The sequence below is a fragment of the Daucus carota genome, chromosome 6 (genome assembly GCF_001625215.2).
Source record: "Daucus carota subsp. sativus chromosome 6, DH1 v3.0, whole genome shotgun sequence".
Classification (NCBI taxonomy): domain Eukaryota; kingdom Viridiplantae; phylum Streptophyta; class Magnoliopsida; order Apiales; family Apiaceae; genus Daucus; species Daucus carota.
In genome coordinates this window covers 40,177,769-40,198,002 of record NC_030386.2, presented here as the reverse complement: position 1 = coordinate 40,198,002, position 20,234 = coordinate 40,177,769, and the positions used below count along the sequence as shown (strand labels likewise).

The window sequence follows — 20,234 nt, the reverse complement described above, 5'->3', positions numbered from 1 at the left end:
TTTCATTTTCCACAAGAAATGTAACATGAGTCAGATTACACACTTAAGGAAATATATATATTTTTTAGATATTTTTCTTTTATTAAAAATAAATAGAACGCGATCCTAAAAGCCATTCTAAGTTTCTAACTTCTAAGCATGTATTTTCTGATTATTAAATAATTCAAAAATGCATCCATATCTCAGCCCACCTTATTTATCTGATACAACCCACCTTATTTATATAATGGGATGATGGGATGGAGATTGGACATAAGTTTTAGGTACTATTCAGTTATCAAAGAATATCGTACAAAACAAATTGCTCTTACATGAAAAAGTTTAATCCGATGAAGTTTGGTATGCAACTAATTATAAATACACAACGAACTCTGGTATGCAATTAATTAAGACGCATAGACGATGAAAATGCAACTAGTTGAATCACTATATATATATAGACCAGTAGATAAAACTTAAAAGCATCTGCAGTAGGATTTTGAGTTGAAAGAAAAATGATCATGAGTGTTGTTTCATTAAATCTCTTTCCTATAATTTCCAGTAGACCAAGCCTAAGCATAAACAGAGCTTCTACTCCAAAACTATTGAGAAAGACGAGCAGTAGTACTAATATGTTCTTCTGTGTTGATCAAATCTCCAAAAACTTTTCCTCTGCTCCACATTGGTCAGCAAATAATCGGAAAAATGGTGGTATGCCTGAAAAGAACTCGGTATCGATTACTAAGAGTCAGCTAAGTCCAAAAGTGCATGAAGGGCTTGGAATAGTCGAGTATTTTAGTGGAAAGAAGCTTCTTGTTACTGGTGCAACTGGATTTTTAGCAAAAGGTACATTCTGTTACTTCCATACACTCTCACCGTCTTGAAATAATAGTCTTGTTTAACTTTTCAATAATCAAATTAACCAAATTTTGACCCTATATAAAAAAAAATTCTTCTATAATTTTTAAAACTGAGAAATACATGTTAAAGTAGATCAAATATGCTTTCTAATCATATAGTTTTTAAAAGTTTCTGAATTATACAATACGTGTAATTGTGGGTCGATATTTGATCAAACTGATCAAATCAAATCAAACAAGACTATTATTTTGAGATGGAGTGTGTACAAAATTTATTTTAAATTCCTCGGTGCATGGCACTGTACAGTTCTTTTTTAAGAGAAAATTTGGGTTCCACATGTATATATATAGTTCTTGTAGAGAAGATTCTGAGGACCATGCCAGAGGTGGATAAGATATTTCTGCTGATTAAAGCCAAGGATAAGGAGGCTGCAATGGAAAGATTAATGAATGAGGTATGTTGATAAATAAAGCCTTTGTTCCCAAATTTTAATTTCCATGCATCATGCACGCAGAATTTAAAGATTGTAGTGTACTTTTGCATATTGCCTGTCTCAGATTATAAATACAGAGCTCTTCAAGTGTTTAAGAGAGAAGCATGGAGCGTTATTTGAGAGTTTTATTTCGAGCAAGCTGGTTCCTGTGGCTGGAAATATGTGTGAAATGAATATAGGCATTGAGGAAGATGTTGCTAATCTTGTAGCAGGAGAAGTGGATGTGATCATCAATTCTGCAGCCACTACAACATTCGACGAAAGGTACATAGCTAGGCCTGCTTTTGATACATGTATTCTACTTTGTACATGTTTTGTCCGTCTGACAGCCTTATTTCTGACAGGTTCGATGTTGCTCTAGATATTAACACAAAAGGAGCTGCGCGGATCATAAATTTTGCTAAGAAGTGTGAAAAGCTCAAGTTATATGTGCATGTGTCAACAGGTAATCAACCAGTACCATATCTGCTAATTATCATTAACAGATAATTAGACTTAAGCTGTAATTAGTTAATCTTTTTTCACTACAGCTTATGCTTCTAGACAAATAGAAGGAAAGATCATTGAAGAATCATTCGGTAAGGGGCATTATGTAGCAAACAGTGCTGGTATGAATGAAACACTATATAAACATGTCCATGGCTTGGATATTGAAACTGAAATAAAGCTTGCATCAGAAATGCTTGAATCTTTTAAGGAAAATGAAATAGATCAAAATCTCAAGGATTTGGGTATGAGTAGGTAATCAAGTCTGTCTTACTCGATCTTGTTTTTATTAGTTGATAATATAATTATTCATAGTACTTGAGAATGCCTGGGTGGAGCAGGGCACGGAACTATGGGTGGCAGAACACGTATTCGTTTACCAAAGCAATGGGCGAAATGGTAGTCGAAGATACAAAAGGAGAACTACCTGTGATCATAATTCGGCCTAGTATTATTGAAAGCACCTTAAAAGAACCAATTCCTGGTTGGATAGAAGGTAACAGGTAAGCTATATTGAAATATCATTTTTCGCCCATCTATTAACTCCTGACCCTTGATCCGTTAAACGATAGTTAGTTATTTGTAAACGAGACAATTCTCTAATTTTTAAAACTCCTTCAAGCAGGTTTTTCAAAATTAGTGGATTTAGTACTCTATTTCAATCTACTAACTATTAAACACTAATATTTCATTTATTCAAACCTCTAGTTTGATTCAATCTTTAATTTTTTTTCTCAAACCTCTAGTTTCTAAACATGGCGCATACTAACAAAAATGCAACACATAAAAGTTTATGTTAACACTAATTAGAAATCAAATTAAATAAGATTATTGACACTTTAGTTTGCTTGAAAGCTTTTAACAACTTTGATTTTTTTTCTGCACAGGATGATGGATCCAATTATCCTCTTGTATGGCAAAGGGAAGCTCCCTGGTTTCTTTGTAAATCCCAATATGGCTCTAGATGTGGTAAAATTTAAAATTTCTTCTACTCGTGACAATTGAAATAATTTCGTGAACTAGAAATAAATTGTAAACAGCCTGACATATGAAACGCCAATCAAACTTGAAAATCTGCAAATATGAATAGCAAAATGTATTCCTTACATTCAACACGATGTACAGGTACCGGCTGACATCGTTGTAAATTCAATATTAGCCACCATAGCAAAACATGGTGGCAAAGAAAGTAAACTAGAAGACAGCAATTCTAATGATCATGTCTACCAAATTACTTCATCTGTTGCAAATCCTTTGATTATGCGGGATTTGGTGGACCTGGCCTATCAGCATTTCTGCATTAGTCCCTGCTTTGATCGCGAGGGAAATCCAATCCAAATTTCAGCATTCAAGCTCTTCACCTCTATTGAAGATTGGTTGTCCTGCATGAAGAGCACTAACAGCAATGATGAGATTTCTCCCAAACAGGAACTTATCCGAAGAAAATCAATAGAACATTTTAAGTACATGGCTAATCTATACCAACCCTACACCACCTTCGATGGAAGGTAACTGTCTGTTAAATCCGCTACAAACTCTCAATACTGAAATTATATATTTTAAGTTCACCACCTATTCAATTGCAGGTTTGATAATAACAAAGTCGAGAAACTATTGGAGTGCTTGTCTGAAGAAGAGCGAAAGGAGTTTCAGTTCGATGTAAGTTGCATAGATTGGAAACATTACATTACAAGGGTCCATTTTCATGGTGTAAGGAAGCATGTTATGAAGGAGACAGCCCTGAAGTAATTTGTTCAGGACAAAACCTTCAATGCCTTCACTCCACATTATGATGCCTAGATTCCTTACTATAATCATCTCTAGATATTCTGGATAGGAACTGGGAGACTGGCATCATTCCTTCGTTTTAATTATTAATCTGAATAATGTATTTTCTTGAGAGGACGATTTCGTACATGTAGTATGACATTTCTGATTTGTTCTTCCAGCTGGAACTCAAGTTCTCCAAATATCTTAACATTTGGGTTGTGATATGATATGATGTTAAGTTATCAAAAAAAGTATATAATGTGTTAAGAAAAACGATTGTCAACATTTTTTATTAGTTGGATAAATGAAGTACGCAAATATAAATAGGTAGATGAAAAAGACTGAGCAGAGGAGTCATATAAAGTTCCTAATAATGCATTCTTAATATTTTTAGTCAGCACTGTTGAAGATGCTCTTATATCATTGAGATAAATACGATTGTCCGATAAAACAAGATACACTGGAGAATGATTGATACCGAACATTCATCTTTTATCTACGTATTTATACCGAACATTCATCTCAAATGTAGTATCCTTGCATGTTTCTAGATTTCTAAGCATGTATTAAATGATTCAAAAATCCCCCCAAACTTCAGCCCACTCTATTTATATGATGCAGCCCACCTAATTATTTATGGTAGGGATGGAGATTGGACATAAGTTTCGGGTATATTCAGTTATCAAAGAATATTGATGTACACTAAATTACTCTCACATGGAAGTGTCTGGTCCGATAAAGTCTGGTATGCAACTAACTAAAATATTATATAAATAGACGACGAAGTCTGGTATGCAATTAATTCCGACCCTATACAAATAGACGGTGAAGTCTGCTATGCAACTAGTTACATCGCTATATAGATAGACCAGTAGATAAAACTTAAAAGCATACTGCAGTAGGATTTTGAGTTGAAAGAAAAATGATCATGGGTACTGTTTCATTAAATCTCTTTCCTATAATTTTCAGTAGAACAAGCTTAAGAATAAACAGACCTTCTACTCCAAAACTATTGAGAAAGAAGAGCAGTAGTACTAATATGTTCTTCTGTGTTCATCATATCTCCAAAAACTTTTCCTCTGCTCTTTATTCATCAGCAAACAACCGGAAAAACGGTGGTATACCTGAAAAGAACTCGGTATCGGTTACTAAGAGTCAGCTGAGTCCAAAAGTGCATGAAGGGCTTGGAATAATCGAGTATTTTAGTGGAAAGAAGCTTCTTATTACTGGTGCAACTGGATTTTTAGCAAAAGGTACATTCTGTTACTTCAATATATAAAGTTTATTTTAAGAGGGTGTTTGGCTGGGCTTATAAAGCAGCTTCTGGGCTTATAAGTCAAAAACAGCTTATTCATACCGTTTGTGTAACGAACTTATAAGTTAATTTTCGACTTATAAATCAGAATCTGAGAAGTTGAAAATCCTAACTTTTTTTAGTAAGTTATTTTTATTTTTAAAATTTAATTTTATAAATATGTAGAGTACCACTTCAAATGATAATTTATTATTATATTAATAATTCGGGTTCCACATGTATATGTATAGTTCTTGTGGAGAAGATTCCGAGGACGATCCCAGAGGTGGATAAGTTGTTTCTGCTGATTAAAGCCAGCGATAAGGAGGCTGCAATGGAAAGATTAATGAATGAAGTATGTCGATGAATAAATCATTTGTTCCCATTTTGTAGTTTCCATGCATCATGCATGCAGAATTTAATGATTGTAATGTAATTTTGCATATTGCCTCTCAGATAGTAAATACAGAGCTCTTCAAGTGTTTAAGAGAGACGCATGAAATGTTATTTGAGAGTTTTATTTCGAGCAAGCTGGTTCCTGTGGCTGGAAATATGCGCGAAATGAATATAGGCATTGAGGAAGATGTTGCTAATCTTATAGCAGGAGAAGTGGATGTGATCATCAATTCTGCAGCCACTACAACATTCGACCAAAGGTACATATCTGGGCCTCCTTTTGATACACTTAATCTACTTTGTATATGAGCCGTTTGACAGAACTGACTTGTAACTTAATATGACTTAATATAATAAGGTGTGTTTGAATAATTTTGAACTCATGGATTTTAAAAAATGTAACTATAAGAATAAAAGTTATTTATGGGTGATTTATGACTCATGGTAACTTCTATATAAAAAATAAAAAATTAAGTCACTCGAAAAAGTATCTCAGACTTACTTCACGTTTTAAATCAGTTTCTTGCTTATATCTGACTTTAAGTTAGTTTCCGGTTTATTACACAAACTAATATTTTTCAGTTTAAAACCTGCACAAACAGCCTCTATGTTTTGTCCATCTCACAGCCTTATTTCTGACAGGTTGGATGTGGCTCTAGATATCAACACAAAAGGAGCTGCACGGATTGTAAATTTTGCTAAGAAGTGTAAAAAGCTCAAGTTATACGTGCATGTATCAACAGGTTAATTGCCATGGGTATAATTTGTAGTCCAAATTCGTCTATTACTCTTACATTGCTACAGTTTCAAATACTAAAAACACTCATGATAATTATCATATAATATTTCATAAAAAATTATAATAATGTTAAAAATAAAATTATAAATATATAATTTTGAATAACTTTTTTTAACAATAATCTTTATATAACTCTTTTTAACTGTAACATGTTCTATTATAATAATTATTACGTAACATTTTCTAATTCTAATCTGTTACACGACAAATATCTTTTTCCATACATACGAAGATATACGAAATATGAAAAATCTGATTTAAAATTAATTGAATAATAAATTATTACATATTAATAACATAAAAAATATTTATAAATAGATAATAAATTGTAAAAACTAAATTTTCGTGAAAAAAAATCAATTGGTTAATATAATTTAATTAAAATTCAATTCATTAATGTTAAAATACTAATGAAAGAATATTAAAATTTAAATTATAAATAATAAATTATTAACTATATAACCGCACGTGTTTCGCACGGGTTTAAAAGGCTAGCATCTGCTAATTATTTATTAAGCGATAATTAGACTTAAGTTGTAATTAGTTAAATTTTTTTCGCCACAGCTTATGCTTCTAGACAAACAGAGGGAAAGATCATTGAAGAATCATTCGGTAACGGGCATTATGCAGCAAACAGTGCTGGTATGAATGAAACACCAGATAAACATGTCCATGGCTTGAATATTGAAGCTGAAATGAAGCTTGCATCAGAAATGATTGAATCTTCTAAGGAAAATGAAATAGATCAAGATCTCAAGGATTTGGGTATGAGTAGGTAATCAAGTCCGTCTCACTCGATCTTGTTTTTTTAAGTTAATAATATAATCATTCATAGTACCTGAGAATGCCTGGGTGGAGCAGGGCACGGAAGTATGGGTGGCAGAACACGTATGCGTTTACCAAAGCAATGGGCGAAATGGTAGTCGAAGATACAAAAGGAGAACTACCTGTGATCATAATTCGGCCTAGTATTATTGAAAGCACTTTCAAAGAACCAATTCCTGGTTGGATAGAAGGTAACAGGTAAGCTATATTGCATGATACATTTTCACCAATCTATCAACTCATGACCTTTCATCCGTTAAATGTTGACCCTGTTTGGCAAATAGCGGTTAACTGAGATTAATTTAGCTATTTTCATAAGAGGGTTTAATTAGTTATTTGTAGATGATACAATTCTCTAATCTAAAAATTCTTTCAAGCAGGTCTTTCAAAATTAGTGGATTTAGTATGCCGTTCCAATCTGTTAACTATCAAACACTAATATTTCATTTAGTCAAACCTCTAATTTGATTCAATTTTTAAATTTTTCTCAAACCTCTAATTTCTAAACATGGGCGATACTAAGTTAACACTAATAAGAATAAAAATAAATAAGATTAGTGACACTTTAGTTTGCTTAAAAGCTTTTAACAACTTTGATTTTTATCCGCACAGGATGATTGATCCAATTATCCTCTTATATGGCAAAGGGAAGCTCCCTGGTTTCTTTGTAAATCCCAATATGGCTCTGGATCTGGTAATATTCAAAATTTCTTCTACTCGAGACAGTTGAAATAATTCATGAACTAGAAATAAAGAGTAAATAACAAAGTGGTGGCTGAAGTTTGTCAAATTTTACAGAATGGTGGCTGGACTTTGAAAACTACGGAATTGTGGCTCGAGTTCACTTCCGCCTTTTAAAAAGGTGGCGGCCGTTAAGCTCCGTTAATTTCCCCCGTTAACTTAAAAAAATATCTAAAAAAAAGAAGGTAAATGCGGGTTTTAGGTAAAAACTCTCAGATTATCCCCAAATCAACTGATTATCCCCAAATCCAAAACTCTCTACTTTCGAAACATCCTCACTCAAGAATCCCCCACTCATATGATGCCGGTGAAGATACATGAGATGTTGTTGGTGATGAAGCCTGACTTTCACTAATATATCTTTCGAGCGACGAAGAAGCTGGTCAAGATGTAGCTCTAAAACCAAGGTGTCGTGGATGTAAAATGCTAGTTCGTCGATGTAAAATGCTAGTCACCCTGTCTACGGATGATAATTCAGAAGCTTGTGATGATAAATCACTCGGATCCTACATTTGAAGCGGAGTCAATTCAGGTGATTTGGTTGTTGAAAAGTGTTTAGGACTTAAACTTCCTGGAGGAGATATGCTCAAAGAAATAGACCTCACTCGCGAACCACCCGGCGAAATGCTCGGAGCTGGTTTGAGGTGATTTGCGGGGAGGAATTTTTGAAATTGGGTTAGTGGGTATGCTTGAAACTGAGCTGAGATTACTGGGTGTTTGTGATTTTGGGTGGGTGTTTGGCAAGTTTTGATTTTGACGCTTACGAAAGATTGCAGCTGTGTAACGGTGATGCTAGAGAGAAGGTAATACAAGGGAGAAGGAGAGAGGAGACACAATTTTTGGAGGGTTTTGGGGTGATTTTCCTTCAATACCCTTTCTTTTAAATAATTTTAATGGAGTTAACGGAGGAAATTAACGGAGCTTCACGGCCGCCACCTTTTTAAAAGGCGGAGGTGAACTCCGGCCATCATTCCGTAGTTTTCAAAGTCCAGCCACCATTCTGTAATATTTGACAAACTTCAGCCACCACTTTGTCGTTTACTCAGAAATAAATTGTAAACAGCCTGACATATGAAACGCCAATCAATCTTGAAAATCTGCATGAATAGCAAAATGTATTCCTTACATTCAACATGATGTACAGGTTCCGGCTGACATCGTTGTAAATTCAACATTAGCCGCCATAGCAAAACATGGTGGCAAAGAAAGTAAACAAGAAGACAGCAATTCTAATGATCATGTGTACCAATTTACTTCATCTGTTGCAAATCCTTTGATTATGCGGGATATGGCGGACCTGGTCTATCAGCATTTCAGCGTAAGTCCCTGCTTTGATTGCGAGGGAAATCCAGTCCAAATATCAGCATTCAAGTTTTTCGACTTCATAGAAGATCTGTTGGCTGACATGAAGAGCACACATGACAATGAAGAGATTTCTCCCAAACAGGAACTTATTCAAAGAAAATCAATAGAACATTTCAAGTACATGGCTGATCTATACGAACCCTACGCCTTCTTCGATGGAAGGTAATTGTCTGTTCAATCTCCTACAAACCCTCAATACTGAAATTATATATTTTTAAGTTCACCACGTATTCAATTGCAGGTTTGATAATAACAAAGTCGAGAAACTATGGGAGTGCTTGTCTGAAGAAGAGCGAAAGGAGTTTGGATTCGATGTAAGTTCCATAGATTGGAAAGATTACATCATAAGGGTCCATATTCATGGTCTAAGGAAGCATGTTATGAAGGAGACAGTCCTCAAGTAGTTCTGTTCAGATCAATGCCTTCACTCCATATTATAATTTATAATCATCTATAGATGCTCCTACTGTTTCAAAACTAGATAAGAACTTGGAGACTCGCATCAGTTCTTCGTTTGATATATTTTTATTTCTAGTAATGTATCTTGCTGAAAGAACAATTTAACAAATGTACTATGTGATTTTATGATATGTTTCTCTTAACCTATACCATATATCTTGGCCTGACGTAAAGATAAACAATTATCCAGTGGTAAGCAATCATAATCCGCTGATCACTATGTTCGACAGGGTGGGGAGAACAGCTGAATAAACTACTATATGCTAAAAAATTTAACTGTACAGTTCAATGAGCTCATCGTTGAATTTCCAAGTTATCAGCTGAAGCCCTGGTGTGATAATTGATTTAAAACAGAATTCCACCTGCAGGGGCGGATCTATATAGGAATATTTTCTTAGAGGGGCACCAAGCAAATTTTCGAAAAATTACCTATATATTTTCAGATTTTCAGGGGGGCACTTCTATAATTTTGTAAAATTTAGAATGATGAAAAAACGTCAAAATTTTTTTTAGGGAGGCACGTGTCCCCCGTAACTCTTACTATGTGCTGCGACCAAGTACGGTACTGAATAAATATGAAGGGACAGGTTTGATATAATGTCTCTGCAGTGTGCAGAACTCAATAACAGAAAAACTGCAGTAGAAAATCCTAGCAAAGAGTAACGAGCTCCTAAAAGGGGAAGAAGCTAGGCCAACTTAGTCACGATTTTGCAACTAAAACGTACAGAAATAGCAGTATTCCGGAAAGCGCATTAGGTGGTCGTTCAACAGAATCGGTACTAAAGCGGTTCAATTTTATACTAAACGGATGATTAAGCGTTTTTGAAAATTAAACGGACTAGTAAACGGATTAAGCGGACGTTAAGCGGAAATGGAATAAACTGTCAAAACGATATTGACATGCTAATTTTTTAATTTTAAAAAATTAATTTTTTAATAATATGATTATAATTATATGAAAAAAAACAAAAAAAAAATACTATTAAGAATATTAAAGTTTAAATTATTATTACTACATAATAATAATTTAAACTTTAACTATAGCTTCCATAATAATATTAAAGCTTCCGTTTGTCATTTTAATACATGCACAGGTATATGAAAACAGTGGAGGACTTGTTCATATAAATGTCCTGTAACATATTATACATACTGAGCTTTTCAAGTGTCCAACACAAAAGCACGGAACCGGCCGCCGCCAGAAAAGTCGGTAAATTTGGTAGTAAGGTCTAGTCTTAAGCGAGTCGAAAATAGCAAATTGGCTGATTTTGAGTTAAATTTGACGGGCCAAATTCAACCAATTTCAACTGCATTGGTCAGATCAAACTTTCAAAGGTTTACTGAAATTTTGAATATCCTGCCCATAGGAACTAAATCTGACTGTTTGTGGTCGAATTCGACGGCCGGTTACGTTTGCCAGTGTTTTTGAAAGATTTATTTCGAGCAAGTTGGTTCATGTGGCTGGAAATATGTGTGTGAAAGAAACATAGGTATCAAGAAAGATGGAAGATGCAGCTAATCTAATAGCAGGAGGAGTGGATATAATCATCAATTCTGCAGCCACTACAACATTCGACGGAAGGTACATACCTAGGCCTGCTTTCGGTCATATAATCTGTTTGCATATGCTGTGCCCTTCAAATTCTCTTATTTCTGCAGGGCTGACATTGCTCATGATATCAGCACAGGAGGAGCTGCACGTATTTTAATTTTTGCAAAAAAGTGTGAAATTACATGTTGTAAGTGCATGTATTATTTCAAGCTCCAGATGACCATGTGTACAAGATTACCTCATCTGCTGCAAATCCTTTGTTTACCAATCCACAAGGAAAATCCAATCCACATTTCAGCATTTCAGCATTTAATGTATTCAAATGCAGGCCTGACAATAACAAAGTTGAGAAACTAATGAAGTGATTGTCTCAAGAAGAAGAAAAAGAACTTGAATTCGACGTAACTTTCATAGATTAAAAAGGTGACATTACGACGGTCCATGTTCCTGGTAAAAGGAAGCATGTAATGAAGGAAAGAGCCCTGCAGTAGCTTTGTTCAGAAAATTACCCTCACTGCCTTCACATCCATACCAGATGCCTTCACTCCATATCATCTATGCTCTCGTGGTCTCAAAATCCGGGATACGGGTGATAAAAGTGGCATTTTTCTTCATTTTAATTATCAATCATATTAGTGAATTTTTCGAGAGAACAGTCTAGTAAAATTATCATGACATATTCTGATTTGTTCCTTCCTTGATTTGCAATAACAAGGCTTTTCTAGAGCCAGAACACATTTCACAATATGTTTTGGCTTAGCATTTTTTCCACATATAATCTGGATGAAAAAATTTAAAATGTGACTGACATGCTAGATACGAAGGCAATCAGATTTAGTCATGAAACGAAGAACTAAAAAAAGTGCATTCGAGTAGAAAAAACAACTAAGTAACCTGCAAGCAAGCCACTTTCCGATTAATACGAGACTATACATCTTTGCCACCCCTCGCCTCTGTGTCTTGACAGACCACATTTTCTCAGACAAATTGCAAAAATGTGGCATGCCATCTCAGCTCATACCAGTACCTTAATATATATAATGCTTCTGTGTACATGTCACTGATTCATATTATATTATATTGTCCAAAAATATTGTGAGTGACGGATAGTCGAACTTGAGACTTTTGCCGAATTTTAGTTATGATAGCATGCTGACAACCGATCCATCTAAAATTTAAGATGTTTCTCGATTGTTTGCAACTATTTATTATTGATTTTCCGTAAATCACTTATAAAATTGTTGATAAATGACGTAAACCTGCATTTTTTGAGCCAAAAAAAATCACTGATAGATGATTGAGTCAATTGCTTGTCACAATCACGGTCCGGATCCTTATTTATGACTTTTCCTTTTAGTTACACCCACCTTCTGAGATGAGTATTTAGTATTTACAAACCATCGACTTCATAACTCGACAATGACGAGTTCTGAACCATCGACTTTTCGTAAAGGATTGATTGTGGACTGCAGTATCTGAGGTCATTCAGTTTTTCACTAGCAGGCATTTCACAGCTTGGTCAACTGAGTAGAACTTTTTATATATCGAACTACAAGTCATAGCAAAAACCAAAACAAGCATTTGCATGCCGTCGTATATATCATCATCAAAAAGGCATATTTTGTAAGGATCAAAAGCATATCATCAAAAAGGCATCTCTTGGATTATACGGAGGACTTGTAAACTAATTATATAAATAATATACATAAAAATATACTTAATAATTGAAATTAGAAAGAGATTGGTCCTCGAGCGATCATGACTAAGTTCCACAGCGAAACCAGAAATTCAATTTAATCACAACTGAAGTTCAAAATAATTCTTTTTCTAATTATTCGAACGAATCAAGATTTATGTTGAACATATCTTAATTATTAGGTATAAAATCTGATTACAAATAGTAATTATCATTAACTTTTCTAGTTTAGCAGGAACTTTATTAAACTAATTAGGTAATTAATTTTCAACTATAGGTTAGCATGAAATTATAGATCTTCCGTGAAGCATCTTCCTCTCGCATGTCTGCATACAAGAAAATTTTGATGATCATGTCAGCAAAAAGGTTTCTTTTGGCTTACATGAGGTATTTTGTTTATTACTAACACCAGTTTAAGACGGGCGGCTAAATTAAATATTTTAGTCGAAAAAATTATTTATTATTTATGCTAGTTTTCTGTAAATTAAACCTTTAACTTTCTGTATAGTAAATTTTTTATAATCAAATATTACACAGTTTTTCAATGTATAAGTTCCATAATTTTCTTAAAATATTAATTGTGTTGATCTACCAATATAAACGTCCAATTTAGGGTGATGAATTTATGAATTTGGCTGGAAGTCATTTTTTTTTTTTAAAACAATCTCCCTACTCTCCTCAATTAAGCTAAAAATAAAACTTTACACCACCGAAATCAAATCGAATTTTAACCAAAAATTATGTATACGGAAATAATACAATTTATGATAATTTTTTAATTATTGCTCCATGCTTATAAGCTAAGCTAACACACAATGAACGAAAAATCCAACGAGCCCGCCACTTTGAAATAAATAATAGAAAAATAACATGTATAGTTTATGTTAAGGGTCAAATTAAATTTAAAAATGAATGCATACATGTCATACAAAAAGGCATTATTTGGGCTTATGCGACCTTGTAATTAAACAAATAAAGCTTATTAGGAGTAAATACAATAATTGAGTAGTCCGAAAGAGATGGGTTACCTAGAGCTTAGAGTTTAGCTCTGGTGTAAGTTAAAACGTAATTATCACTTAGCAACTTGTTTAATAAACTAATTAGCTGAGATTAGTGACTAATTATTATTGTAAAGAAACTTTCAAATTGGGCGAGGCACTCCCATGACGCATGGAAAAAAGGCATCTTTTGGATTATATACAGACTTACTCTCTGTAGAGACATAAAGTCGTCTGTCTAGCTACAGCCTACAGGGAACTAATTATTTTATTTAGCATGCGCGTCTTATTTAGCATGTAAATTTTCAAATTTATTATTTAGTAAAAAAAATTAAATTTATTGAGGGTCCTGGTCCCCAGCAAGTGATTGCTGGGGGACCGTTATTTGGCATATGATTTTTCCACCATTGGATACCTGGATGGACTGGGATTAGAAGTTTGATTCGCCACGTCTAGCGGTTTTTAAGCGCTAGACGTTAGACGCTACACGTCTAGCGGTTAAAAACAGCTAGACGGTAGTATTTTACAATTTTACTTTTAGTACGTCTAGCGCTTAAAAACCGTTAGATGTCTTGCAGTAGTTAAAGGAAACGAAACCAGAAGCGCACAAATGGTCGAAACACAGTACTGAACTGACTAGGGCGATCAAGTGAGATCAAGTGCGATTCTGGTGATCACAAGCAAACAATTTTATTCACGTTTCTTGACTACTCAGGTATAATCGATTGTAACTGGTCCCACAGAGATGAAGCGATTTTATGTGTATATGCATTTCTATGTGTTTTTGACTGTATATGCATATCTATGTGTTTCATATGTGTTTCGATGTTGAATATGATATCTATATGTTTGTGAATGTCTTGAAGACGAAATAAGGTGTAGCAAAATCAGAAAAAGCTTGACTTGTGGTTGTGGTTATTTGGATTGTTGCGCTTAATGTGTTTGAATGAACTATGTTTCGACTGTTTGTGCGCTTTTGGTTTCGTTTCCTTTAACTGCTGCAAGACGTCTAGCGGTTTTTAAGCGCTAAACGTACTAAGGGTAAAATTGTAAAATACTACTATCTAGCTGTTTTTAACCGCTAGACGTATAGCGTCTAGCGCTTAAAAATCGCTAGATGTGGCGAATCTAACTTCTAATTCCAGCCGTCCAGCCAGTCATTCAACGGTGGAAAAATCATATGTCAGATAACGGTCTCCCAGCAATCACTTGCTGGAGGACCCATTTATTGATGAGTACATCGATGGGATTCCGACATATGAAGGACGTATTTGTACACCATTTCATTTGAAAAATAAGATTTTATATTTTCTAGAAAATATTTTTTTAATATATTTTTTAAATATAAATATTAAGTACGTGTCTCATATTCGTTATTAGAAAGAATAATATGAACTTATTTATGAAATAAATATGATTATATATATTTTTCAAAAATAAATTTTTATTCTTAGAAAATAAGTGTAGGACATATACACATTTTCGTTAACTAATTCATAATTTCGGAACAAGACTAACTGCGTAAGATGTTAGTGTTTGTAAAGAGTTATATATTTACGAAGGTTACTAAATATTCATTTGGATGAAAAATGTGTAACATGCTCCTGAACAATGACCTGTTTTGGAGACAAATTCATAAATTAATTTAAAACAAATTTTAAGACGATTATTCCGTGATGAAATTAGATTAACGGATGTGAACTTAAATAAATACTACTCCCTCCGTTTCTTTTTTCTTTTCCTGTTTGTGATGTCGGTACTGTTCATAACATGAGACAAATTACTAATTTACATATAATCTATAAAACTAAATATAGTCATGAGTGATCTTGTTAGATTCGTATTCACGAGTATTTTAATGCGGTGAAGTTTTTATATTTAATGCTACAACGAAATGAAAGATATTAACGATCAAAAGTGTGTGTTGGCAAACGTGAAAAGTACAAACAGGAAAAGTATTTAGAGACGGAGGGAGTATATTTTTTTAATAAATTACAAAAAAATTGGGATCGGAAAGAGTCGAAGGTGTTGAGAGCAGAGTCTAACGTTGGAAGTTTAACTGATCATGTTACAAGCAATTGCAGATATAATAAACAGGTCGGGTCGGGCGCAAGTCTACGGAATCCGGGTCAGTGATCACTCAGTCACTCACTACGTGAAAAGCTTCGTTTTTCAGACCTGGTTTTTGGGTTTATCTCAAGACTTAACGAGGATCCTCCATGTGGCAACCTTGGGTAAGTTCAACACCTTCCTTGTCGGGTGTTTGACCTAGTAAGACGCACGAATGACAGTGTTCTGTACATCACAATGGATAATGAGGTGAGAAATATAAGACAATCGCTAACTTGTTCAATTTACGTGTGATTTTATCACTAATTACAATTATATTTGTTTTATGTTAAGGTGGAGTTGGTTCAAGTTTGTTAAACTAATATCAATTCCTGTCAAAAAAATAAAAAAAAACTAAAATCAACAAAATCATTCACATATATAATATATATGCAGTACTAGATTATAAATTGTTTTTTATGCTCAATGATTCGAGACAGGTCTTTCTCCAGGAATTCTGGCTGAAAACTTGATGTAGCATCAGGAATATACTTAAGAGTTGAGACACAAATGTCTTACTGTGTTAAGTTTTTTTTTTTTTGCTAAATAACTGTGTCAACTTTGATTAGCACTGTTATTACCACTTCTATCTTGACCAAGTCAATCTATGCTGGCCATGTTCATTTTCATTATCCTCTTTACCCTCATAGTCATGGATATGATGGTTTACAGTTACAAAACTTCTGATTCCAGGGCAGTTTAGTCTCCTCATCTGTTATTAGACAGTAGAAAGCACTGAAGTGTAAAATTAACCATGTAATTAATCGTAGGGCGAGGATCCTGTCAATCAATTGATTTGTCCATCCATATGTGAATATTTAGCTCGTAATTTTACGTATAACTACGAAAGAATATGTCATGTTATTTATGCTCCAACGACTATTTTAGGATTTTTACCTGACTCACTCGTATAAATGAGGTGTATTACGTCAATCTATCTGTGTTTCAACGACTATTTTAGAATTTTAACTTTCGTGAATAAAAAAAATTTGCAGATAGATGGACAGTAACAATCGCTGTACATGCTTTCTTAATTGTAAGGCGCATAACTGAATATAGTATACAGAATTTTCACCAGAAACTTTCAAACACAAGAAAACAAAAACCTGATGAATGACTAGCCTTCTCCTTGGAACCTCAGACCTATATATATGTACACAACATCCATATCAACAACAAAAACTTCAAGACAACAAACACTTCCTTCCCAATACATTTCGAATTAAACCATACATTTCATCGGTCTCTTATACCGCAATTTTCATAAAAAATGGAAATTCAATTCCAACTCCAGAAAAACAAAACAAGCAAGTTCAAGGGAAGAAACACTAAGAGCAACAACAAGAACAAATTTGTCGGTGTCAGACAGAGGCCTTCTGGAAGATGGGTAGCTGAAATCAAAGACACCACTCAGAAAATTAGGATGTGGCTCGGAACATTTGAAACTGCAGAAGAGGCTGCTCGCGCATATGATGAAGCTGCCTGTCTGCTCCGCGGATCAAATACTCGTACCAATTTTGTCACTCAAGTCAAGCCTAATTCTCCTCTGGCTTCTCGGATTCAGAATCTTCTTAAAAACAAGAAAACCCCTGAAAAAACCCGAAAAAATGTTCCTGCTTCCGCTACTGCTGCTGCTACAACTACTACTAGTTCTACCAGTAGTCAGAGTATTGAGAGTTCAACTACAAGCTTTACAAGCAGTCCAGCCAGCAGTGATTCTGACTCATGTGGGAAGGTCTATGAGCAAGCTCAATTGTTTGATGATGCATACAAGCCCGATTTAAGCGATTTCGATATGAATCCTCATACTATGACATGGGGGTTCGAAAATAGTGGGATCAACACGTTTCCACTGGCACAGGAAATGCTGGAGCTGCCTAATACTGCGAACTTGATGCCTAGTACTTATACAGATTTTTCGGATTTCGAGAGGATGAAGGTCGAAAGGCAGATTTCAGCATCTCTTTATGCTATGAATGGTGTTCAAGAATACATGAACACTGTCCATGATCCTTATGAAGCCATCTGGGATCTTCCTTCTTTATATTATTAGTTCTACATTTTTCTTATCGCGAATTTCTCCACTTTCTTAATCCCGTCCATGTCACTACCAGAAAAGCGGGTAAATATGAATGATTTTTATCGATCAAATTTATCCGTTTTTGTACCAGTGTGTTAGAGAAGTTTGATGAAATCTTGTAAATGCAGATCCTTGTTTTGGTTAAGATTTCAGAAGATTTAATATATTGGAATTAGTTTATGAATCTTGCAAGTTGTAACCATGGTTTATGGATTAGAATAGAAAGTGTTGATTTAATTGTCTTGTTCTATTCCTAAATAGTGTTTATACTATCTAAATAAGATCAAGTTGCAATTTAGAATGCAGTTAGGTAAGTTAATTATAGATGTGCTCTCAAAAGAATTGCACCTAACTTATTAAAAATATGTAACAATTAAGTTGTTGCAAATGCAAAATTTAATTTGTGAATATTCTGGGTTTAAAATTTGTAACCTGACATAATACACTTGCATTCAAGATTCTATTGCTTGCGTTGGACATTCCCTCATCATAATGTATCTTCTTCTACTGGTGGGGTGGATGCATTTCCCCCCGAATTGGAGTGGCGGCTATCATTCAAAAATTCTTACCTTTCAGCAAAAAATATGAAGAAAAAAAACAATAAACATTATAATATGAGTAGATTATAAAGTGATTGTCGTAATTTATATGAATTTTTAAGAAAAGTTCAAATTTCGGGATAACCGATTTTAATTTTGACATAATAATATTTATTGATTTTTTATAAAAAGACGCCGAGATCTTATTTCCCATCTTTTAAATAATAACTCGTTTTCACGTTATAATTTGACATGAGTTGTTTTTTAAATGATGATAACTAGCATAAAAGCCCGTGCGAGGCACGGGGCTCTAGTTTTTGCTGTATTTTAAATAATATTCATATATCATTATATTATTCTCGTACGGACCTTGAATTTGTATTATGTTTTAAATAATATCCGTGTGTCATCATATTGTTTCGAGCGTAACTATTATGTTTTACTTTTTGACAAAATATGTAAACATGAAAAATGTAATATATGCAACCTAATAGCATTAATAGTAATAATAAGTACTATTCCCTCCATCCCATTTTATATGACTCTTATTCCTTTTTGAGACATCTCTAAAATAATGAACTTACTATACTTACTATTTTTAAACACTATTTTTCACTATTACACCCACTACTTCTCTATTATATACTCTTTTATATTAAATAAACACTATTACACTCACAACTTACCACTACTATCTCAAATCTATTATTAAATTTTGATATATTCCACCACTTTACCCACTTTCCAACTAAATTTACTCTTTTTTACAACATTTTTCTTAGAGGGGTGTATTGGATTGAGATTTTAAAGCATTTTTTTGCATTCATGAAATCCGAGGGTATTCGATTGGGATTGTTTGAAATCCGTTAAAATTTTGAGGTATTCAGTTGGGATTTTAAATTATGCTACAAAATCTGGTGGTATTCAATTGGGATTTTAAATTATGCTTTAAAATCCGATGGTATTCAATTGGGATTGTTTAAAATCCATTAAAATCTGATGGTATTCAAATGCTGATGGATTTTTTTTCATTTCATAAAATGATGGATTTTGTGGCATTCTTCAGTGTATTTTAAGTTTTTTGAAATCCCATCAAATTCAATGGGATTTTGAAGCATTGTACCTAAATCCTATCAACTCTGTGACATTTCATCAAGAATCCGCACAAAATCAAAATCTCATACAATCCATTAAAATCCATAGACTAAAAACAATGCATTAAAATCCCAATCGAATACACCCCTCTTAATCTCCGTGAAAGTCAAATAAGGTTACTTAAAATAGGACGAAGGGAGTATATTTTTTAAAAAAATTATAGATTAAAAACTACATTTGAACTGATATTTCTATATTCAAATTCGTTAGGATATAGAGACCATTATCATATTATCAATGTTCAAAATTATATTCGAAATTAATACTGAAATTTTAAATTTTAAATATATTATACCTCATTAAAAGTATCTGTAATTTATTGTTGAAATTATTAAATTATTTCAACTAATATACCATGATTTTGATGAAAACTTGTTCTTGATATGTGAATTACGATATCCTAAATCATGATTAAATGAAGATGTGTGGTCCGCGTTGCCCTACATTTATTTCTTCTTTTTTGAGCGTACGTTTGCATAATTGTTAAAGTGATACATGATGGAGCAGATCATCAACACATTCTTTTTAGCATATGTTGCACACATTTTGTATAAATAAAATTTGAAACTTATGTTGTACGTAAAAAGACACGTACCTTATTTTATTATAAAAGCATCAATTGAACTACTAACCGTAT

At 33.6% G+C, this 20,234-nt stretch overlaps 3 protein-coding genes and 1 long non-coding RNA gene across 4 annotated transcripts; 3 read left to right on the top strand and 1 right to left on the bottom strand.

Annotated features, from left to right (window-relative positions):
• Positions 1–409: 409 nt before the first annotated feature.
• LOC135146701 (fatty acyl-CoA reductase 2, chloroplastic-like) lies at positions 410–3,761 on the top strand. The gene is made up of 9 exons (XM_017399074.2): positions 410–825; positions 1,191–1,294; positions 1,398–1,597; positions 1,678–1,778; positions 1,864–2,074; positions 2,161–2,322; positions 2,707–2,788; positions 2,945–3,327; positions 3,406–3,761. Exons 1-9 carry the CDS (start codon positions 495–497, stop codon positions 3,566–3,568), a joined length of 1,737 nt encoding a protein of 578 aa, XP_017254563.1. The 5' UTR covers positions 410–494; the 3' UTR covers positions 3,569–3,761.
• A 709-nt stretch (positions 3,762–4,470) lies between these two features.
• On the top strand, positions 4,471–9,504 carry LOC108224442 (fatty acyl-CoA reductase 2, chloroplastic). Its single transcript, XM_017399072.2, has 9 exons — positions 4,471–4,842; positions 5,135–5,238; positions 5,340–5,539; positions 5,922–6,022; positions 6,643–6,853; positions 6,940–7,101; positions 7,516–7,597; positions 8,789–9,171; positions 9,251–9,504. The coding sequence occupies exons 1-9, from the start codon at positions 4,512–4,514 to the stop codon at positions 9,411–9,413; spliced, it is 1,737 nt and encodes a 578-aa protein (XP_017254561.1). The 5' UTR covers positions 4,471–4,511; the 3' UTR covers positions 9,414–9,504.
• Positions 8,907–11,797, bottom strand: LOC135147028 (uncharacterized). The gene is made up of 3 exons (XR_010284320.1): positions 11,259–11,797; positions 11,059–11,162; positions 8,907–9,044 (listed from the first exon to the last, which is right to left on the bottom strand). It is a non-coding gene; the product is annotated as an uncharacterized LOC135147028 (long non-coding RNA).
• Positions 11,798–16,978: 5,181 nt separating this feature from the next.
• Positions 16,979–18,089, top strand: LOC108226897 (ethylene-responsive transcription factor ERN1). The gene has a single exon (XM_017401890.2). The coding sequence runs from the start codon at positions 17,094–17,096 to the stop codon at positions 17,874–17,876; it is 783 nt and encodes a 260-aa protein (XP_017257379.1). The 5' UTR covers positions 16,979–17,093; the 3' UTR covers positions 17,877–18,089.
• The last annotated feature ends 2,145 nt before the right edge of the window (positions 18,090–20,234 follow it).

What these genes read in the sequence shown, in the direction of transcription:
- LOC135146701 (XM_017399074.2), top strand. Translation starts at nt 495, where the DNA reads ATGATCATGAGTGTTGTTTCATTAAATCTCTTTCCTATAATTTCCAGT. An exon ending in ACTACAACATTCGACGAAAG is followed by an intron (nt 1,598 to 1,677) that starts GTACATAGCTAG and finishes TATTTCTGACAG; the next exon opens with GTTCGATGTTGCTCTAGATA. An exon ending in AAGGATTTGGGTATGAGTAG is followed by an intron (nt 2,075 to 2,160) that starts GTAATCAAGTCT and finishes TGGGTGGAGCAG; the next exon opens with GGCACGGAACTATGGGTGGC.
- LOC108224442 (XM_017399072.2), top strand. Translation starts at nt 4,512, where the DNA reads ATGATCATGGGTACTGTTTCATTAAATCTCTTTCCTATAATTTTCAGT. An exon ending in TGGAAAGATTAATGAATGAA is followed by an intron (nt 5,239 to 5,339) that starts GTATGTCGATGA and finishes ATTGCCTCTCAG; the next exon opens with ATAGTAAATACAGAGCTCTT. An exon ending in ACTACAACATTCGACCAAAG is followed by an intron (nt 5,540 to 5,921) that starts GTACATATCTGG and finishes TATTTCTGACAG; the next exon opens with GTTGGATGTGGCTCTAGATA.
- LOC108226897 (XM_017401890.2), top strand. Translation starts at nt 17,094, where the DNA reads ATGGAAATTCAATTCCAACTCCAGAAAAACAAAACAAGCAAGTTCAAG.